At 40.7% G+C, this 23,163-nt stretch overlaps 1 protein-coding gene across 1 annotated transcript in view; it reads left to right on the forward strand.

Annotated features, from left to right (window-relative positions):
• The window catches only part of LOC124292564 (extracellular matrix protein A-like), a 34,898-nt gene extending 14,074 nt beyond the window's left edge, over positions 1–20,824 (forward strand). Inside the window, exons 9-27 of the mRNA XM_046729704.1 lie at positions 2,812–2,931; positions 3,355–3,438; positions 4,153–4,266; positions 4,822–4,917; positions 5,138–5,257; positions 5,423–5,506; positions 6,034–6,144; positions 6,377–6,460; positions 7,613–7,735; positions 8,873–8,956; positions 9,120–9,242; positions 9,638–9,721; positions 12,023–12,142; positions 16,867–16,950; positions 17,081–17,200; positions 18,132–18,215; positions 18,596–18,718; positions 18,878–18,961; positions 20,605–20,824. Coding sequence (XP_046585660.1) covers positions 2,812–2,931; positions 3,355–3,438; positions 4,153–4,266; positions 4,822–4,917; positions 5,138–5,257; positions 5,423–5,506; positions 6,034–6,144; positions 6,377–6,460; positions 7,613–7,735; positions 8,873–8,956; positions 9,120–9,242; positions 9,638–9,721; positions 12,023–12,142; positions 16,867–16,950; positions 17,081–17,200; positions 18,132–18,215; positions 18,596–18,718; positions 18,878–18,961; positions 20,605–20,753 — 1,991 coding nt within the window. The 3' untranslated portion in view covers positions 20,754–20,824. The remainder of the gene's footprint in view (positions 1–2,811; positions 2,932–3,354; positions 3,439–4,152; positions 4,267–4,821; positions 4,918–5,137; positions 5,258–5,422; positions 5,507–6,033; positions 6,145–6,376; positions 6,461–7,612; positions 7,736–8,872; positions 8,957–9,119; positions 9,243–9,637; positions 9,722–12,022; positions 12,143–16,866; positions 16,951–17,080; positions 17,201–18,131; positions 18,216–18,595; positions 18,719–18,877; positions 18,962–20,604) is intronic.
• The last annotated feature ends 2,339 nt before the right edge of the window (positions 20,825–23,163 follow it).

Below are 23,163 nucleotides of genomic sequence, written 5' to 3' on the forward strand. Positions count from 1 at the left end.
CAAACATTTCTCATAAACATTTCATGTAGTTCCGTCCCAGCCACAAACATTTATCATAAACATTTCACCAAGTTCTGTCCTGCCACAAACATTTTCATAAACATTTTATCTAGTTCCGTCCAGCCACACAAACATTTCTCATAAACCACCTAGTTCCGTCCCGCCACAAACATTTCTCATAAACATTTCACCTAGTTCCGTCCTGCCACAAACATTTTCTCATAAACATTTCACCTAGTTCCGTACAGCCACAAACATTTCTCAAAACATTTCACCTAGTTCCGTCCCGCCACAAACATTTATCATAAACATTTCACCTAGTACCTTTCCTGCCACAAACATTTCTCATAAACATTTCATGTAGTTCCGTCCCTCCACAAACATTTCTCATAAACATTTCACCAAGTTCCGTACAACCACAAACATTTCTCATAAACATTTCATCTAGTTCCGCCCAGCCACAAACATTTCTCATTAACATTTCATGTAGTTCCGTCCAGCCACAAACATTTCTCATAAACATTTCACCTAGTTCCGTCCAGCCACAAATATTTCTCATAAACATTTCACCTAGTTCCGTCCAGCCACAAACATTTCTCAAAAACATTTCCCCTAGTTCCGTCCCGCCACAAACATTTCTCATAAACATTTCATCTAGTTCCGTCCAGCCACAAACATTTCTCATAAACATTTCTCTTAGTTCCGTCCAGCCACAAACACTTCTCATAAACATTTCATGTAGTTCCTTCCAGCCACAAACAGTTATCATAAACATTTCACCTAGTTCTGTCCCGCCACAAACATTTATCATAAACATTTCATCTAGTTCCGTCCAGCCACAAACATTTCTCATAAACATTTCACCTAGTTCCGTCCCGCCACAAACATTTCTCATAAACATTTCACTTAGTTCCGTTCAGCCACAAACATATCTCTTAAACATTAAACCAAGTTCCGTCCCGCCACAAACATTTCTCATAAACATTTCATCTAGTTCCTTCCCAACACAAACATTTCTCATAAACATTTCACCAAGTTGCGTCCCGCCACAAACATTCCTCATAAACATTTCACCTAGTTCCTTCCCGCCACAAACATTTCTCATAAACATTTCATGTAGTTCCGTCCCGCCACAAACATTTCTCATAAACATTTCACCAAGTTCCGTCCTGCCACAAACATTTCTCATAAACATTTTATCTAGTTCCGTCCAGCCACAAACATTTCTCATTAACATTTCACCTAGTTCCGTCCCGCCACAAACGTTTCTCATAAACATTTCACCTAGTTCCGTCCCGCCACAAATATTTCTCATAAACATTTCACCTAGTTCCGTACAGCCACAAACATTTCTCAAAAACATTTCACCTAGTTCCGTCCCGCCACAAACATTTCTCATAAACATTTCACCTAGTTCCGTTCCGCCACAAACATATCTCATAAACATTTCACCAAGTTCCGTCCCGCCACAAACATTTCTCATAAACATTTCATGTCGTTCCGTCCAGCCACAAACATTTATCATAAACATTTCACTTATTTCCGCCCCGCCACAAACATTTCTCATAAACAATTAACCAAGTTCCGTCAAGCCTCAAACATTTCTCATAAACATTTCACCTAGTTCCGTCCCGCCACAAACATTTTTAAACATTTCATAAACATTTCATCACCTAGTTCCGTCCAGCCGCCACAAACATTTCACATAAACATTTCACCTAGTTCCGTCCAGCCACAAACATTTCTCATAAACATTTCACCTAGTTCCGTCCAGCCACAAACATTTCTCATAAAAATTTCATCTAGTTCCGTCCAGCCGCAAACATTTCTCATAAACATTTCACCTAGTTCCGTTCCGCCACAAACATTTCTCATAAACATTTCACCAAGTTCCGTCCAGCCACAAATATTTCTCATAAACATTTCATCTAGTTCCGTCCCGCTACAAACATTTCTCACAAACATTTCATCTAGTTCCGTCCCGCCACAAATATTTCTTATAAATATTTCACCTAGTTCCGTCCAGCCGCAAACATTTCTCATAAACATTTCACCTAGTTCCGTTCCGCCACAAACATTTCTCATAAACATTTCACCAAGTTCCGTCCAGACACAAATATTTCTCATAAACATTTCATCTAGTTCCGTCCCGCCACAAACATTTCTCACAAACATTTCATCTAGTTCCGTCCCGCCACTAATATTTCTCATAAACATTTCACCTAGTTCCGTCCAGCCACAAGCATTTCTCATAAAAATTTCATCTAGTTCCGTCCAGCCGCAAACATTTCTCATAAACATTTCACCAAGTTCCGTTCCGCCACAAACATTTCTCATAAACATGTCACCAAGTTCCGTTCCGCCACAAACATTTCTCATAAACATGTCACCAAGTTCCGTCCCGCCACAAACATTTCTCACAAACATTTCATCTAGTTCCGTCCCGCCACAAATATTTCTCATAAACATTTCACCTAGTTCCGTCCAGCCACAAGCATTTCTCATAAAAATTTCATTTAGTTCCGTCCCGCCACAATCATTTCTCATAAACATTTCACCACGTTCTGTCACGTCACAATCAGTTTGAATAATATTTTCGCCGAGTTATTTCATGTCTGAAACATTTCACAATTTTCAAGTTAAGTTATAGAAAACAATATCAAGAAACGGTTTACCGTGGGAAAGGATTGCATGTAAGGGCAACAAATGGAACGACAAATAGGTAATTACACAGAAGCAATTAATGCTTTCGAAGGAAAGAAACGATCATAATTTCATATTAACTGTCGATAACGCTTTTCTGTTTTTCAGAATGTCCTCATGGCGATGCCTGCTATGACTCAGGGGTGGAGAAAACAATAGGTTGCCATACTTACACGTGCAAGACGGATACAAGCGTGGGGTTTGTAGAGAATCCCGGCCAACAGAAGCGTGAGTCTATGCCAAAGCGATATGGCCTCAGTTTGTTGGCCTAGTAAGACCAGCATACGAGACTGTTCACTAATATTTCATTAGACGTGTTGCCTACAAAAAACGATCTAAGAATAGTTTAGGTTTAATCTCCAACTCGCTTTTTGTAATCGTAAGAATAGGAAACAAGTCTAAACCAAATTGTTACTTTCACTATAAATAGTACGACCCATAGTTACGGGAAACCAGTGTCCGTACTATATTCTACATTTGGGCAAATATAGCTATTAATTCAAACGTTATATGCATTTCGACTTATCAGAGACCGCCTTGGTGTATTCATAGTGTATGATCATGGATTTTAGGAACAGCTATATGCACACATGAGTGTTTATCAGTTCGCATTATCTGGCAGTTTTTATCCCCCATTGTTATCCCCCGCAGGTTGTTACTATGAGGGACAGTGTCACGGTGTTGGTTACCTGGGCAACTGCGCCACCTGCGAGAGCGACGAAACTGTTACACAGAGTAAGGGCATCCAGCTGTCGGCCATTCTAGGATCATGTCTCAAAGCAGCACAGGGCTGTTGGTTACAATTACATGCATATATAACACCATGTAACAATAATATGTATTGTTGAAGCCAGCCTGTTCTCAACACTACAGTGGAGCCTGTTTTGTCCGGATCCTGATAATCTACACATTATAAGTTGTTCACTGGTCTCGAGGGGGACGAGGGGAACATACAGAAACATCGAGGGTACATCAACCCATGGGCCTCGAGGGACCAGTGAACAACGTTTTTATCTCAGTGGTAATTTGAACTGTTTGAAGCACGGGTATCCGATCATAGTATGGAGTACCAGACGACAAGAAAAACAATTTAGAGTTAACTCCCTTCTATCGATTTGCATTCGCAAAACATCGGTAATTCCGTACTTCATACGTAATGCAATGTTATTCGCGATAAGGAATTACTACTACGAAGTTCCAAATGAGTTTGGCATTCCCAGCGGGGTACATATAACACGCTTGTAAGCGGGGTACATTGAAACTAATAGAAGAGCGCTCAGCCAATCAGAAAACGACATTTATATGGGATGCCAGATAAGTATAAATGTATACATGTTACTCAGTTTCACTTGTAAACTGCGTCATCTGGGTTAAACGAGTTGCACTGTACTGTCAATGGTTGTTGTTTAATAACCTGACTATGTTTGACAATGTTTTTTCCATTGAAAGAATGCATCGTTGGAAGTGAGTGTGTAGCGGAGGGTGAGACGAAGACCGTTGGATGTTCAACAGTGCAGTGTATCAGAGAGGGCAACACCTACAGGCCTTCCTACATACAACCAGGTGCGACACAGGAACTCTCAACCAGAATCGGAATTTACATTTACACAATGCACTTCCATAAGTTACATTTCATTAGTGTGTCATCCATTAGCTCAAAGGGATACCAACTCAACGTGAAAAGTGACGGTAATGATGGGACTGACTAAATGTTATTGTAATTCTGATTTGACTTATTGGGTTTAGACTCAGTTCAATGTTCTTACTGACCATGTGCATAAACAACAAACCACCCCATGGAAAGCACCAAGATAGTTTCATGTGTATTAGGTCGAAAGACTATATAATAATGTGGTATGAGGAAATAGGTTACATGCTTTTATTCCAAATAGAAGACTTCCATAATAAAAGTAATAACTTATCTCACAAACTATGTCTACCTCGAAACATAAGTTTCAGAACTATTTTCCTGTCTGCAGGGAACATATCAACAGTATAGGTAGTTGCAGCTGGGGGTCCTGTGTTGCATGTCGTCGTCCAGTATGTATGGTATTAACTCAGTCAATCATGACACATGTATTTAGTGTTACTTAGTGTTGAATGTGCATGTATTTCAAGGTTGCAGCATCGGTGGTTCTTGTCACGCCGCAGGGAGCACAGTGAACTGCATCAAGTGCCGGGTCGACGCCAACAACGAACCCTATATCGATGCGGGTAGGAAAAAGCTATACCCCAACTAAGTGTTTTAACCAGCCTTCGTAACGAGGAACGCCCAGAAGCATTTACAAAATATCTCTTATTCCTCCACGATCATTAAAAAGTGTAGAATTTTTTTTCTTCCAAACGGCAACATTATATGGATAATTGTTATCGCAGTATAAATACACCGATATGTGTGGAGCAACTGCAGCTCGCAAGTTTGCTTCTACTTCAGAGTGTGAGTACGATACCGCCTGCTACACGAGGAATCAACAGTTGACCATCGCCTGTTACACGTACACCTGCAAAACTGAGGGGGGAGTGGGCTTCAGGAGGGACGAAGGCCAGCAGACCAGTAAGATCATACACATAATAAAATGGCATTTTCTATTTCTTGCTTAAGAAGAATCCTTTCTCCCCAACCAAATGGGATTTGCACAACCAGACAAAGAACAGTTTTCTGACCATACCGTCATACTAGTGCGAGAGTGTTTGACTTGTATGATATGTCGTTTTACAGGATGCTCCTATAATGGAAACTGCTATGGCGTGGGCGACATGGGAGACTGCCGGACTTGCAGTAGCAATGGCAAAGTGAACTATGGTAACCACATATCTTCTCTATTAGCTATCGCTAATGAATGTACACTGAAACCAAAGTCAAGGTTTGAGCCATGTCCATCTCAAACCTCTGTATCTTGCTAGTGGTAGAGTGAAAGACACTGGAGACTATACGTGTGAGCAGTTCACCTCACCGTGTTAGGATCCACTCGGCACGGGGTCTTGTTTAGCTTCAACCGATGGCATTAGTCAATGATCTATCCGGTATTTACTTCTATCATATATTCTCTGTGGTTCCAGGTGAACAACTGGTTTGGTCCCGTGTCTGTGACTGATGTCTATGATGATGCAAAGTACCTGATTTATAAACACATGCTTATGACATAGCCAGAATCGTACAGTGATCACGTGAAGGTTTTGTACCTTCAATAACGAGGACGAACTTTGGTATTTTCTGTTAAATAACTACTCAATCACCCCACAGATGAGAAATGTGTTCCTTATCTACGTCCTACTTTCCAACCAAGGGTTTCCTCCAAAACATATGTGTGGGATTACGTCATGTTGCAGGATGTCAATACAACGGGCAATGCTACCAACACGACCAGGGGATCACGGTAAACTGCATCAGCTACAAGTGTGTGGTGGGCGCCAGCATAGGCTGGCATATCGAGGCGAAACGTAAGTGCATATTCAACTGCTGGGAGAGGATCTCAATTGATTAGTACGATAACGTCATGTGATCTGTAAGGAGTGATCGAGCTCTAGACGTGTCATCCTGAGAATCTGGATGCCTTTTGTCCAGATGTAAAGTTTCATAAATAGTTTTTCTGACAGTTTGATATCGAAGGGTAATGAAATCATTTGAAAAGAAAAGAACGGATACATAACAGTGCTTGCATGTTGGTTTCAGAGTGCAGTTATGGAGGGCAGTGCTACAGTGTTGGAGACATGGGAGGCTGCAAGACTTGCCGGAGTGATGGAACTATCGAATATCGTAAGGATACATAAGCAACGTCGTAGTCTCTTTTACAGGCTCTTCACAAAGCACTTGATAATTACATGTGTGGCCTCTTTTATTTCAAAGTTGTTTCCCTATACATTGTCTACACTAAACACCAAAAGAAACGTTACCTTCCTGCCTTGGTGACGGAGGTACCTATCTTCGGCTAGCGTTGTGATGCGTGGACGTCCACTTCTTGGTCTGTCTACGGTCACCCCAGTCTCTATGGAGCACTGAATAAGTCTTATAACAGTGATACGGTGGCATCCGAGGGCGTTGGCAACAGCATTGTATGTCGACCCAAACTGCACCATCATAATGGCTCTTTCTCTCTCTCTTCAGCTCCTAATCGTGGCATATTTCTCGTACTTGTGTATCATATCATGTATTCTAGGCTCTCTTCATACCCTATAGAATCATTCCACATGTGAAATGGATGCAAATACTGCTCGAATATTGCTGCGTTTGGCGATTGATATTGCTATGTGTACACAGAAAATGGAAAAATGTTACTTTACAAGCAAAAATGTTAACCATGATACTTTTAGATGTTCCTAAACACTATTTCACAAAAGACACGTTTTACTTGTTTTCACTAATGCAAATGAGCAGAAAATGTTTTAAAAGGCTGGAATCATAGGAATGATTATTTTACAATTTTACACACTCTACAACAGTTGTTTCTTGTTTTAATAGTTGAACAATTGTGACTTTAAATGGTTTGTTTTTGTCTCAAAGCAGAAATATATTTCAACCTTTCCTTTGGACATGTAAATCAGTGTTTATTTCGGCATGGACTAAAATAGGACAATTTAACTCTTCTGAAAAGGATGCATTTTTTTCGTGATTTGCATAAAGCTGTGTTGTTAAGCGTTCTTGTAAACTAATACCTTCTAACATATCTTTGATTAATTTTCAGTAATTCATAAAGGTAGGAGGGTAACGTTTCTTTTGGCGTGTTGTGTATTAATGTTTTCACGTGGGTGGGGATATCGTAATACGTATGTTACCTCGGTAAGTATCCTTACTTTAGTGATGACCCTGGTTTCATTTGACATACATAACTATAAATAAAGGAGTTTCCTTGTTACCGTCAGTTACAAATTAAACAGCAAGCCATAGAATATACACTATCTACATTTGCAGGATGTTCCTTTGGCGGTAACTGTTATTCTGAATCCCAGACGCTCGACTACTATTGTGTAAAGTATGCGTGTCATGTCGGGGAGACTTCTATTGGCTTTGTACTGGTGGCCAACCAATCGACACGTGAGTATATATACGTCTCTGACATGTATTTCCAGTCACAAAGACATGTTACACTCCATCAAGCATCATTGTATATTTGGTTCTGGTCCTCAGTTTGAACGTCGCGTGATAGAGGCAACCCATGAAGCTCCGACCCCGACAACGACGGATGTATACTAATACCTCCGTATTGAGTGTATGGACCTCGCGGGCGGAGGAGGGAAAGTTGAGCTAAATAACAGTTAATCATAATTAGCTACATCTCCATCCCTATGTTTTGAAAGTGAATAACACTGTTATGTAACACAACAGTCAACAGGTAAAAGGTAGTACCTATATGAAAGTTAGTGGATTTGGAAGATGGGTTTCCTTTGACAAGACATAACGTTGACGTGTTTATAAATATTAATTAAAAGAAGATAAGATATTCCAAATAGAGCTATACATTATTACAATACATAATGTAGGAAGTATAAGGCTAAGAAGATGACTGTTGTCATCCCGAGGGGAGTCATTTGATCGTAGGATGAAATCACAACTATGTTTGGTTGTGTAGAGTGACGTGAACCTCTTCGCCGTCATGTGGACGGCAGGAGAGACTGACATGGCGCTACTAGTACTATGAAATAACCAACGTAAAGCTTGAGAATATATGTCAACGGTCTTTGGCCAGTTAAGATGGTTAAACAGCATGGTTAATAAAGTCGTGCATATGCAGCGTAGGTAGCAATGATGCTTGATGGTCTATGTCGAGATTTGATGTTCAGTCACACACACACACTTCTGGGTCTGTATACATGGTTTGGATGAAGTAATTATATTACCAGTAAATTGTCTGTAAGAAATGTTTATAAAACATTATATTTGGAGAAATACTATGTCAATCTAGTGACAATGAATTGCAAAGCTTAATAAAGTCGTGCATATGCAGCGTAGGTAGCAATGATGCTTGATGGTCTATGTCGAGATTTGATGTTCAGTCACACACACACACACACACGCACGCACGCACGCACGCACGCACGCACGCACGCACCCACGCACGCAAACACACACGCGCGCAATCACACACTCACGCAAACACATGTACCCCTGCAATATGTTCTGTGATGTTCTGTGGTATTGCTATAGGATTCAGCTGGATGGTTTATGTTACAGGGTGTGTTTACGACAACCAGTGTTATGATGTCGGGGATATGGGCGGCTGCAGGACATGTCAAAGTGACGGGGATGTGGAACACAGTAAGTGCCAGGTCATCTCAGCACTGGATGCAATAGTTGTTCCAGTGTTGCACTTTTACTTCAGGTATGTCCAAACATGTCGGCATGTAAAGCTGATTAGTGAAAGCATACAAATTATGATTATTTCGTCATTATCTGTAATGTGGTTTTTTCTTCTGAACAGAATGTTCGTATAAAGGGGCGTGTTACTCGCACGGTCAACAGACAACAATTGATTGCTATGAATCCACCTGTGAAGTTGGACAGACGAGTTTGAACTTTGTTAAAAACTCCGGCCAACCTACACGTAAGTGTAAACGCTCACTCACTCACACATTCACACACACACATACTCATACCCACTGACTCACTCACATATTCACCTACTCACACATTCACACACTCACTCTCTCATCTACTCACACATTCACACACACACTCACTCACCTACTCACACATTCACACACACTCACTCACTCACCTACTCACACATTCACACTCACTCACTCACTGACAAGCACGAATATCTGGACTCTATGGGGGTTTTTTAAATTATAGCTTATGGGCCTGGCTTGTTAAATGAAACAAATAACACTAAGATAACATGTCTACTGGTATATCCAGTTTTGTTTCTTGGTGAATAACTGACAATATCTGATAAATCCATATTGATTCAATGATGACAAGTGTTTGCTGTTTCAGAATGTTCGTATGGTGGCGCGTGTTACCAAGTTGGGAGTATGGGTGGATGCATGACGTGTAACAGCGACAGATCTGTCACACATGGTAACATCGTCTACCACACACAATCAGTTTATTGTACTCGGGCCGCAGATACACATAGGTTGCATGACGTGAAGGTTAAGACGAGTAATGGATGTATATAACAGTATATATCCGTTAAAAACCTTCGGATCAAATAAGTGTATTTGGGTAATTTTTTAACGTTTAAATGTTTCTCTTCATTTGATGGGGTATATATAGCTTTCTTATATTATCATATAATGGACATAATAACAGTAACAGTAACCTATTGTTATGTGTACAAACCCTTTTGTCAGTGACACAATGGTCACATTGATATCAGTGTTAAGCTATATGTTGTACTGACTAATTGGAAGCTGTATTACAAGACAAGCAATGGGAGGTGAAGCTTGGCCATTTACCAGGTGATTGATTTCGTGGAAAATAATAATGTACTCAACACCTTTTTTTCTGTATAACTACAAAATGTAGTGATGCACCATAGTGATGAATGTACATAAGGTTATTATGTAAATACATGTAATTATATCGAAATCGAACAAAAAAGTCTTTGATGTTGTTCTGCATGTATTGGCAATGGGCGTCCACGTGGATACAAGACACATCTGAGTATGACAAAGTCATCCTGAATTCTACGTCACGAATACAATATCCACATGGAGAAACGTATCGCAACACCCCATATGTTTCACAGTATCAATATGTTGCCATAAACCAAAGTAAAGGAACTTATGCAAACTTCCATTCAACTTACTGGAAAAAACTTGCCCTCGAGGGAAAATGGCAAATCTGGCAAGTCTAAACATAGACAGAACGAAAAGTTGTAGTTTGTTCAGAGAAGCAACATGACAAAGACTTGACTCAGTTTGTAGTGCTGATCGCTATGGTCGTATGACGTTAACACGTGCTCCCATTTTCGAGATTCTGGCATACAATCCTCAAGAAATCACAGAAATGTTAATAACCGAGCACAATGTCAATATCTGGTGTAACCTTCGGCAGTTGCATTAATACCCCTGCCACTCCTCGCTGATATGTATCAAACGTTGAATTTGACTTTTGAGGTATTGCGTTCCATTCTTGATTGAGGGTTTGTTCTTTTTATACATCTAGGTTTTGAACTGTATGATCTATGTTACGCATTCTGCGACCCATAATGTCCCAAGCAAGCTCTATGCGATTGAGATCTGGACCCCTGGTGGGCCATGGTAGAGTTGCTAATGCCTCATGGCGTAAGAAATCACCAACGGCACGTACATGATGTGGCCTAGCATTGTGATACATTGTGAGAGGCACCCCCGCATCACCAATGGGCCTCTGCTACATGGTGCTTGCACCAAGATATTATGACTCTATACCCCACCGATTTTAGGCGATGTTGGATCCTTCGGTTGGACAAGCGATGATGTAGAAGCCATTCTGTTGTTGGTTTGGTTTGGTTTGGTTGTGTTTAAAGAAGCACGCAGCAATATTCCAGCTATATGGCAGCGGTCTGACAATCCAGTGATCAACAACATAGGCATCGATCTACGCAACTGGTATGCGATGACATGTGTCAACCAAGTTAGCGAGCCTGACCACCCGATCCCGTTAGTCGCCACTTGACAAGTCTTGATAAACTCTTGTAATTCTGAGAAGGGCTGTATCCTCCCAAGGAGTTTTCACTCGTGGCCAATCTGAACGCTGGCGGATCTCGACGTCATTCGGTTGCTGGTTTGGCTTGCTTTGTTGTTGTTTTATTTTTGTTTTTTGTTGGTTTTTATCTGGCTGATCGGCTGATTGTCGATGGAGACAACCAACATCTCTTATAAACGATTCTTGAGCAGTTAAGTATGTCAAATAGTTGCTTATCAACAACGAAATGAATTGATCTTCCAAGATATCGAGCTGTAAGATCAGCTTACTAAGGAGAATTTACATTTGCCAAATGACTGTTACGCATGTTGCACGTGATGCTCGCCTATGAACATGGAGCGTGCATATGTGAAACTAATGTGAGGTTACAGATGAACAAATACAAATAATTGTGATATGAATATGATTAAACTTGGGGTGTGGTGGTGGTGGGGTGGGGGGTGTAGTTTAGGTATTTCTTTAAATACCCAAAATGAAGTGTACAATGAGACATCAAGGGACAAAATGAAGATCTCACATTGAACTGGAGACTAGCATGAGCTTGTTTTCTGCTATATAAAATATATTAAACCCATAAATATGTTTATTGTTTTCCTCACATTGAACTTATTCTTACTGTCAATTCCGTTCGGCCACCAGTCATTTCTCTGTTGAGTAAACTGGAGTTATATATTTTCTTTCTGTCAGAATGCAGCCATGATGGTCAGTGTTACCCGAACGGTCACAAGCTGACTCTTAGCTGCACCCAGTACACCTGCCAGGTGGGCTCCACGGTGGGATTCGTGAAGGACACCGCCCAGGAAACTAGTGCGTACATCACCATTGTTACATTGTGTATGGTTACTGCAAACCCATTATCACAAATTCTAAGATACTTCGATAAACATTCAAAGGCGCGACTGCACTGTTGGTTGCTGAAACGTACTGTTTACCATGCTGCCGTAAGTATCGTGTGTTCCATCGAGAGTATGTTGTAGTGAAACGTAGTGTGTTCCAGAGAGAGTATGTTGTAGTGAAACGTAGTATGTTCCAGAGAGAGTATGTTGATGTGAAACGTAGTATGTTCCAGAGAGAGTATGTTGAAGTGAAACGTAGTGTGTTCCAGAGAGAGTATGTTGAAATGAAACGTAATGTGTTCCAGAGAGAGTATGTTGTAATGAAACGTAGTGTGTTCCAGAGAGAGTATGTTGTAGTGAAACGTAGTGTGTTCCAGAGAGAGTATCTTGTAATGAAACGTAATGTGTTCCAGAGAGAGTATGTTGTAATGATACGTAGTGTGTTCCAGAAGAGTATGTTGTAGTGAGAGTATGTTGTAGTGAAACGTAGTATGTTCCAGAGAGAGTATGTTGTAGTGAAACGTAGTATGTTCCAGAGAGAGTATGTTGAAGTGAAACGTAGTGTGTTCCAGAGACAGTATGTTGTAATGAAACGTAGTGTGTTCCAGAGAGAGTATGTTGTAATGAAACGTAGTGTGTTCCAGAGAGAGTATGTTGTAATGAAACGTAATGTGTTCCAGAGAGAGTATGTTGTAATGAAACGTAGTGTGTTCAAGAGAGAGAGTATGTTGTAGTGAAACGTAGTGTGTTCTAGAGAGAGTATGTTGTAATGAAACGTAATGTGTTCCAGAGAGAGTATGTTGTAATGATACGTAGTGTGTTCCAGAGAGAATATGTTGTAGTGAAACGTAGTGTGTTCCAGAGAGAGTATGTTGTAGTGAAACGTAGTGCGTTCCAGAGAGAGTATGTTGAAGTGAAACGTAGTGTGTTCCAGAGACACTATGTTGTAGTGAAACGTAGTGTGTTCCAGAGACACTATGTTGTAGTGAAACGTAGTATGTTCCAGAGAGAGTATGTTGTAGTGAAACGTAGTGTGTTCCAGAGAGAGTATGTTGTAGTGAAACGTAGTGTGTTCAGAGAGATGTTGTAGTGAAACGTATGTAGTATGTTCAGAGAGTATGTTGTAGTGAAAAGTATGTTTCAGAGAGAGTATGTGTGTAGTGAAACATGTTCAGAGAGAGTATGTTGTAGTATGTTGTATGTTGTAGTGAAACGTAGTGTGTTCCAGAGAGAGTATGTTGAAGTGAAACGTAGTATGTGTTCCAGAGAGAGTATGTTGTAGTGTAGTGAAACGTAGTGTGTATGTTCAGAAAGTAGTGTGTTCCAGAGTATGTTGTTGTAGTGAAACAGAGAGAGTATGTTTGTAGTGAAACGTAGTGTGTTCAGAGAGAGTATAGTTGTAGTGAAGACGTATGTTAGTATGTTGTAGTGAAACGTAGTGTGTTCCAGAGAGTATGTTGTAGTGAAACGTAGTGTGTTTCAGAGAGTAGAGTATGTTGAGTAGTGTGTTCAGAGAGTATGTTGTAGTATGTTTCAGAGTAGTGAAACGTAGTGTGTTCCAGAGAGAGTATGTTGTAGTGAAACGTAGTATGTTCCAGAGAGAGTATGTTGTAGTGAAACGTAGTGTGTTCCAGAGAGAGTATGTTGTAGTGAAACGTAGTGTGTTCCAGAGAGAGTATGTTGTAGTGAAACGTAGTGTGTTCCAGAGAGAGTATGTTGTAGTGAAACGTAGTGTGTTCCAGAGAGAGTATGTTGTAGTGAAACATGTGTTAGTATGTAGTGTGTTCCAGAGAGAGTATGTTGAAGTGAAACGTAGTGTGTTCCAGAGAGAGTATGTTGTAGTGAAACGTAGTGTGTTCAGAGAGTATGTTGTAGTGAAACGTAGTATGTTCTAGAGAGAGTATGTTGTAGTGAAACGTAGTGTGTTGTGTGTTCCAGAGACGTAGTGTGTTCCAGAGAGTATGTATGTTGTAGTGTAAACAGAGAGAGTATGTTGTAGTGTGTTCCAGAGAGAGTATGTTGTAGTGAAACGTAGTGTGTTCCAGAGAGAGTATGTTGTAGTGAAACGTAGTGTGTTCCAGAGAGAGTATGTTGTAGTGAAACGTAGTGTGTTCCAGAGAGAGTATGTTGTAGTGAAACGTAGTGTGTTTCAGAGAGAGTATGTTGTAGTGAAACAGAGAGTATGTTGTAGTGTGAAACATAGTGTGTTCCAGAGAGAGTATGTTGTAGTGAAACGTAGTGTGTTCCAGAGAGAGTATGTTGAAGTGAAACGTAGTGTGTTCCAGAGAGAGTATGTTGCAGTGAAACGTAGTGTGTTCTAGAGAGATTATGTTGTAGTGAAACGTAGTATGTTCTAGAGAGATTGTGTTGTAGTGAAACGTAGTATGTTCTAGAGAGAGTATGTTGTAGTGAAACGTAGTGTGTTCAAGGAGAGTATGTTGTAGTGAAACGTAGTATGTTCTAGAGAGTATGTTGTAGTGAAACGTAGTGTGTTCAAGACAGAGTATGTTGTAGTGAAACGTAGTGTGTTCAAGAGAGAGTATGTTGTAGTGAAATGTAGTGTGTTCCAGAGAGAGTATGTTGTAGTGAAGTGTAGTGTGTTTCATCGAGAGTATGTTGTAGTGAAACGTAGTGTGTTCAAGACAGAGTATGTTGTAGTGCAATGTAGTGTGTTTCATCGAGAGTATGTTGTAGTGAAACGTAGTGTGTTCAAGACAGAGTATGTTGTAGTGCAATGTAGTGTGTTTCATCGAGAGTATGTTGTAGTGAAACGTAGTATGTTCTAGAGAGATTGTGTTGTAGTGAAACGTAGTATGTTCTAGAGAGAGTATGTTGTAGTGAAACGTAGTGTGTTCAAGACATAGTATGTTGTAGTGAAACGTATTGTGTTCAAGACAGAGTATGTTGTAGTGAAATGTAGTGTATTCCAGAGAGAGTATGTTGAAGTGAAACGTAGTGTGTTCCAGAGAGAGTATGTTGTAGTGAAACGTAGTGTGTTCCAGAGAGAGTATGTTGTAGTGAAACGTAGTGTGTTCCAGAGAGAGTATGTTGTAGTGAAACGTAGCATTTTCCAGAGAGAGTATGTTGCAGTGAAACGTAGTATGTTCTAGAGAGAGTATGTTGTAGCGAAACGGAGTATGTTTTAGAGAGAGTACGTTGTAGTGAAACGTAGTGTGTTCAAGACAGAGTATGTTGTAGTGAAACGTAGTGTGTTCCAGAGAGAGTATGTTGTAGTGAAACGTAGTGTGTTCCAGAGAGAGTATGTTGTAGTGAAACGTAGTGTGTTCCAGAGAGAGTAGGTTGTAGTGAAACGTAGTGTGTTCCAGAGAGAGTATGTTGTAGTGAAACGTAGTGTGTTCCAGAGAGAGTATGTTTTAGTGAAACGAAGTGTGTTCCAGAGAGAGCATGTTGTAGTGAAACGTAGTGTGTTCCAGAGAGACTATGTTGTAGTGAAACGTTGTGTGTTCCAGAGAGACTATGTTGTAGTGAAACGTAGTGTGTTCTAGATAGAATATGTTGATGTGAAACGTAGCATTTTCCAGAGAGACTATGTTGTAGTGAAACGTAGTGTGTTCCAGAGAGAGTATGTTGTAGTGAAACGTAGTGTGTTTCATCGAGAGTATGTTGTAGTGAAACGTAGTATGTTCCAGAGAGAGTATGTTGTAGTGAAACGGAGTATGTTTTAGAGAGACTATGTTGTAGTGAAACGTAGTGTGTTCCAGAGAGAGTATGTTGATGTGAAACGTAGCATTTTCCAGAGGGACTATGTTGTAGTGAAACGTAGTATGTTCTAGGGAGAGTGTGTTGTAGTGAAACGTAGTATGTTCCTGAGAGAGTATGTTGTAGTGAAACGTAGTGTGTTCAAGACAGAGTATGTTGTAGTGAAACGTAGTGTGTTCCAGAGAGAGTATGTTGTAGTGAAACGTAGTGTGTTCAAGAGCGAGTATGTTGTAGTGAAACGTAGTGTGTTCCAAGGAACGGTTTAATGTACATCGTGTGTTATAGAGTCTATATGTTGTGGTAAACATCGTGTGTTATAGAGTCTATATGTTGTGGTAAACATCGTGTGTTATTGAGTCTTTATGTTGTGGTAAACATCGTGTGTTATAGAGTCTATATGTTGTGGTAAACATCGTGTGTTATAGAGTCTATATGTTGTGGTAAACATCGTGTGTTATAGAGTCTATATGTTCTGGTAAACATCGTGTGTTATAGAGTCGATATGTTGTGGTAAACATCGTGTGTTATAGAGTCTATATGTTGTGGTAAACATCGTGTGTTATAGCGTCTATATGTTCTGGTAAACATCGTGTGTTATAGAGTCAATATGTTGTGGTAAACATCGTGTGTTATAGAGTCTATATGTTGTGGTAAACATCGTGTGTTATTGAGTCTATATGTTGTGGTAAACATCGTGTGTTATAGAGTCTATATGTTGTGGTAAACATCGTGTGTTATAGAGTCTATATGTTGTTGTAAACATCGTGTGTTATAGAGTCTATATGTTGTGGTAAACATCGTGTGTTATAGAGTCTATATGTTGTGGTAAACATCGTGTGTTATAGAGTCTATATGTTGTGGTAAACATCGTGTGTTAGAGAGTCTATATGTTGTGGTATACACCGTGTGTTACAGCGTGCATATGTTGTAGTGGACCTGACAATATTTAGAGTTATACATGATCATGTGTTCCAGAGTGTAACTACTATGGCGTGTGCTATCCTGTAGGAGAGATCCAGGCGTGCAGAACATGCCAAAGCGATGGCACCATTAAATATGGTAAAGTATACTTCAGATTCTCAAAGTGATACGTTTCCAACAAAAACATGATACATATGATAGAAAAATATATATTGCACTTTATTGTCAATTACCAAATTGCTGAATAAGTTATTATCTATAATTACAGAATGTTCCTTTGATGGGCGGTGCTACGAACACAATGACCAAATAACTCTTGGTTGTTATAACTACACCTGTCAAGTAGGTAGTACTATTGGATTTAAGAAGAACGTTGGTCAGCCCACCAGTGAGTATGTATTTCTACTAGCAGATAGGTAGTCATTCCGCCTTTATGTCACAATGGGATCCAATCATATTGACAGCATGTTTAATTTATAACCTCCTCTATTTCTGCCAAACTATCATCTATTACCCCATATCTTATCTTGTCACTCTATCTTGCCACGTTCATTACTCATGTGACGATGCCTTATGTTGTCACCTAAATACTCGCGTCCTGTTTCTAGCAGTACACCATTGTAGTTCTCTCTGGTACAGACTGATGACCTTGGACTAAATATTCATGTCATGTCTGTAGCAGTACACCATTGTAGGTCTCTCTGGTACAGACTGATGACCTTGGACTAAATATTCATGTCATGTCTGTAGTAGTACACCATTGTAGGTCTCTCTGGTACAGACTGATGACCTTGGACTAAATATTCATGTCATGTCTGTAGCAGTACACCATTGTAGGTCTCTATGGTACAGACTGCTGACCTTGGACTAAATATTCATGTCATGTCTGTAGCAGTAGACCATTGTAGGTCTCTCTGGTACAGACTGCTGACCTTCGACTAAATATTCATGTCATGTCTGTAGCAGTACACCATTGTAGTTCTCTCTGGTACAGACTGATGACCTTGGACTAAATATTCATGTCATGTCTGTAGCAGTACACCATTGTAGGTCTCTCTGGTACAGACTGCTGACCTTTGACTAAATATTCATGTCATGTCTGTAGCAGTACACCATTGTAGGTCTCTATGGTACAGACTGATGACCTTGGACTAAATATTCATGTCATGTCTGTAGCAGTACACCATTGTAGGTCTCTCTGGTACAGACTGATGACCTTGGACTAAATACTCGTGTCATGTCTGTAGCAGTACACCATTGTAGTTCTCTCTGGTACAGACTGATGACCTTGGACTAAATACTCCTGTTTTCGTTTGTAGAATGCAGCTACAACAGCGAGTGCTATGGCGTCGGGGATATCTATGACTGCGCGTCCTGTGCTAGTGATGGATCAGTCACATATAGTACGGTGTTAATATTACTATTCTGCCCTCTATTGCTTTTTACCATATTGCAACCTTCTACCAAATAAATATAATTGCCTTTAAGAGACATACTCTACCTTTAACCGATCAAGAGATTAAGATGTGTTGTAAATGAAACCATCAACAATACATATTATATATATATATATATAGAGAGAGAGAGAGAGAGAGAGAGACAGATATATATATATATATATATATATATAGATAGATAGATAGATAGATAGATAGATAGATAGATAGATAGATAGATATACAGTGAGATAAAGATACAGATACATTTTACTTCCGACGGGATGTAAACGACAGACCTTAGCAAATGGAACTATAAATATATGAGGTTGATCACTGTGTTTCAGAGTGTTTGCACGACAACAGTTGCATTCCTGAAAACGACAAAGTGAAAATTGGATGTGCAGACCACATCTGTACAATCAACAGCACTCACAGGTTTTTAGTGAAGGACACCAGCCAACCAGCACGTAAGTCCCTGTTTTGTGAAGCAGTTTAACAGCCGATATAAGGGACCTCGGTAGTCTGAGGAGTTCATGAATGGTTACCTCCCTTCCCCATCCCTAAACCCGGGTTATCTGAAGGTTTCCAAATGTATTCTATCATCACAGAACCCTTCTCTTCCTCAGAGTGCAGCTACAATGGAGGTTGTGTCGATGCTGGCGCCATCACGCCATGTGCAACCTGCAACACTGACGGAACCGTGACCCACAGTGAGTATTGCCATGTGAGCAAGTGTGTTTCCAGCATGAGTAGAATGAATAAACCTGCCGCTGAAAGCAACAAAAGCACTTTCATCGTGATACCACACAGTCAATTTGTACAATCTTCATATGTTAAAATCGCCCTTTAAATACTTACTAGCGAAACGAAGTTACGGTCTGTCCATCCAATAGCTGTACGACCCGGCATGGTCTAGAATGGCTGGCGAAGATTACATTCAAAGGATTTTACATCGACATGTACGTCAGACAAAGCGACCTGCAAGGTCCTGTAAATGCCCCAGGGAATAACCAGAATTGGGTTCATCTTTTAGAGAACACACAAGTAGCTAAACAAACCACTTAAACACTCGGGGAGATGCAGTACCAAAATACACGACTTAACATAAGCTACCCTAAGGTACCCATAAGCATTCATATAACCAGCTATGTACAATTCTTTTGGTGGTTAGAAATACATGAGAAAATATGTACATAGTGCTGGATAATCCTGCAGCGTGGAAATCACGGTTACTAAAACATCTTCATTGCATTAATAATCGTGCCTACTCATACAAGATAACCTTTATGAAAACCATGCATGTGGAAGTTACACAGGCATGATATAGGTTATCTTGTATAAGGGTCAGCGATGAGAAGGCGCTTCTGTCACTGGACAGTGATGAGTCTCGTTTTGCGTCCGAATGACAATTCGCTGGTACTTAAAATAGTCGTGGCATCACATCACCGTTAAATTGTTAAATGCAGTCAACGTTTTCGCAACTGAAACCCCTAACTTCAAAACTCCACATGCAGATGCATCGATCCCGTTATTTCCAAACAATTTGTTAAATGAAAGGAATACCTTTAAATGATTTCTGTAGTACTTTCTACACATATATACTTTCAGTTCCAAATATAATGAAACTTACTATATCCTGACAAATTAGTTGTTTCTTTTATTTGGTCATAGTGGTACATATTTTTGGTACAACCCTCGTTTCATTTGGTTAGTGGACCCACCTTGCACTTTCGATTAGGCAAGAGGAGTTATCTCCCCGCTGGTACCCCGCTTGTGCTTTCCGTTGTGTACAATAAACGTGTACAGTGTACCTGCTACACCGTCTGTTCAGGATGCATGAGTGTGTATATTCAATACAAGGCGGTTATGAAACATGCTGAGGTATATTTGTGCAAGGCTTGTAAGTTAAGTACAAGCCCATGAAACAGACTGCCAATAGGGTTGAGGTGCATCAAATGTGAGCTGGTTTGCACTAGCCAATGACTCGTCACGGTGTTACTTACACCGACACCCCGTTACTCTAACTGTCCAATGAGGAAGTGTGTGTGTGGGGGGGGGGGGGGCTGTAGGAATGCCTGTGTAAGGATGACACATGGCAGCCAATGTCCACGCCCCATGTTTGCCAGCTGTTAGCAATGTTTCCATCAGCTTCACAAGGACAAGAGGGCTGTCAACAATATTTCCATCAGTATGATATGTCTTATGCACTCTAGCTCTGCCATTGCGATTATCTTAAAGTACGCATACCCGCGTCCTCTGCCTGGATGTCCCAACATTCCCAGTGTAACATTGAAGAACTCATGACTTCCATTGAAACATATTTGTCTTTTAATGTATGTAACTTACGTTTCAGCTGAAGGGTGCAGTTACACTGCAAGTGATGGGACACAGTCGTGCACTGCGAGCGGTGCCTCTGGTATCCATGCGATCGGTGGCACCGACTACAACTGCACGTGCACGGTAGCTAACGGCGCCAGCAGCTCATCATGCGCGTATATTTGATCACGACGACACGTAACATTGCTTGAGTGGCTTGAAAAGAAGTATACTCTCGGAATAAACTTAAAACTGTATATACACTGTTTGTTATCGCTTTTCCACAAGAGAGAGAGGGAGAGAGAGAGAAATGTTCAGTCTGTACAGTGGACGATGCTTATTGTCCTCCTTGCTGTGGGTGGTGTTCAGTCACCTATATCCTGAGGGTGATGTTCAGTCACCTATATCCTGAGGGTGATGTTCAGTCACCTGTTTGCTGTGGGTGATCTTCAGTCATGTATGTGCTGTGGGTGATGTTTAATCAACTATGTGCTGTGGGTGGTGTTCAGTCAACTATGTGCTGTGGGTGGTGTTCAGTCAACTATGTGCTGTTGGTGATGTTCAGTCACCTATGTGATGTGGGTGATGTTCAGTCACCTGTTTGCTGTGGGTGATGTTCAGTCACCTATTTGCTGTTGGTAATGTCCAGTCACCTATGTGATGTGGGTGATGTTCAGTCACCTATGTGCTATGGGTGATGTTCAGTCACCTATATGCTGTGGGTGATGTTCAGTCACCTATATGCTGTTGGTAATGTCCAGTCACCTATATGCTGTTGGTGATGTTCAGTCAACTATGTGCTGTGGGTGATGTTCAGTCACCTATGTGCTGTGGGTGTTGTTCAGTCACCTATGTGCTTTTGGTGATGTTCAGTCACCTATATGCTGTGGGCAATGTTCAGTCACCTATGTGCTGCGGGTAATGTTCAGTCACCTATATGTTGTGGGTGATGTTCAGTCACATATGTGCTGTGGGTGATGTTCAGTCACTTATGTGTCGTGGGTGATGTTCAGTCACCTATGAGCTGAGGGTAATGTTCAGTCACCTATGTGCTGTGGGTAATGTTCAGTCATCTATATGCTGTGGGTGATGTTCAGTCACATATGTGCTGTTGGTGATGTTCAGTCACCTGTTTGCTGTGGGTGATGTTCAGTCACCTATATGCTGTGGGTAATGTTCAGTCACCTATGTGGTGTGGGTGATGTTCAGTCACCTATGTGCTGTGGGTGATGTTCAGTCATCTATATGCTGTTTGTGATGTTCAGTCAACTATGTGCTGTGGGTGATGTTCAGTCATCTATATGCTGTGGGTAATGTTCAGTCATCTATATGCTGTGGGTAATGTTCAGTCACATATGTGCTGTTGGTGATGTTCAGTCACCTGTTTGCTGTGGGTGATGTTCAGTCATCTATTTGCTGTGGGTGATGTTCAGTCACCTATGTGCTGTTGGTAATGTTCAGTCATCTATATGCTGTGGGTGATGTTCAGTCATCTATATGCTGTGGGTGATGTTCAGTCACATATGTGCTGTGGGTGATGTTCAGTCACCTATTTGCTGTGGGTGATGTTCAGTCACCTATGTGCTGTTGGTGATGTTCAGTCACCTATGTGCTGTGGGTGATGTTCAGTCATCTATATGCTGTTTGTGATGTTCAGTCAACTATGTGCTGTGGGTGATGTTCAGTCACCTATTTGCTGTGGGTGATGTTCAGTCACCTATGTGCTGTTGGTGATGTTCAGTCATCTATTTGCTGTGGGTGATGTTCAGTCATCTATATGCTGTTTGTGATGTTCAGTCAACTATGTGCTGTGGGTGATGTTCAGTCACCTATTTGCTGTGGGTGATGTTCAGTCACCTATGTGCTGTGGGTGATGTTCAGTCACCTATGTGCTGTTGGTGATGTTCAGTCACCTATTTGCTGTGGGTGATGTTCAGTCACCTATTTGCTGTGGGCGATGTTCAGTCATTGCAATGCAGTCTAAAGGACTTGAGCTAGTATTCTTAAGTACCTTTTCGTCAAATATAAAGTCAGTTTTCTGCCTCTAAGTTCGTACCGGTTCAAATGTTTGACATCCTGTCAATAAGCCATTACGCGGTACGTTGGGTTAGAATATTCACTTAGACATTTGGTTCTGCATTGTCCGGCTGTCAGACGGATCGGTACTCTGACCTTCTCACTGCAGTCGTGGTATCGACAGGTCGTGCGACAATGATGTACCTTAACAATAGAGATCCATATACGAGACTAAGTATCGCCACACCTGTAGCCTGCTGCACGCTTCATTGTTCGACCAAAGTGTTTACTTACTGAACTTATAACATTAACAAAAGTAATTTATCGAGTATTAAAATTGTCAAGATTTGAATTAGTTTAATAGCATGACATTACACACCAGAAATAATTACTAATGTTGAAAAGGAGGCTTTTCGTGAAAAGTACCTTACATTACTTTCCCAAAGTTATAATGTGTATAAAAATTACTGCAGACCTTTTAAGGGGACTGGGATTCATAATTGTATCTAGCTTTTCATAATTATTTTTAAAATCACGAGATGTAGTCACGAAAGATGGCTCAGGCATCAGGGTAACGATT

This window comes from Haliotis rubra, unplaced genomic scaffold (assembly GCF_003918875.1).
Source record: "Haliotis rubra isolate DU_JTF1 unplaced genomic scaffold, ASM391887v1 Scf52, whole genome shotgun sequence".
NCBI lineage: Eukaryota > Metazoa > Mollusca > Gastropoda > Lepetellida > Haliotidae > Haliotis > Haliotis rubra.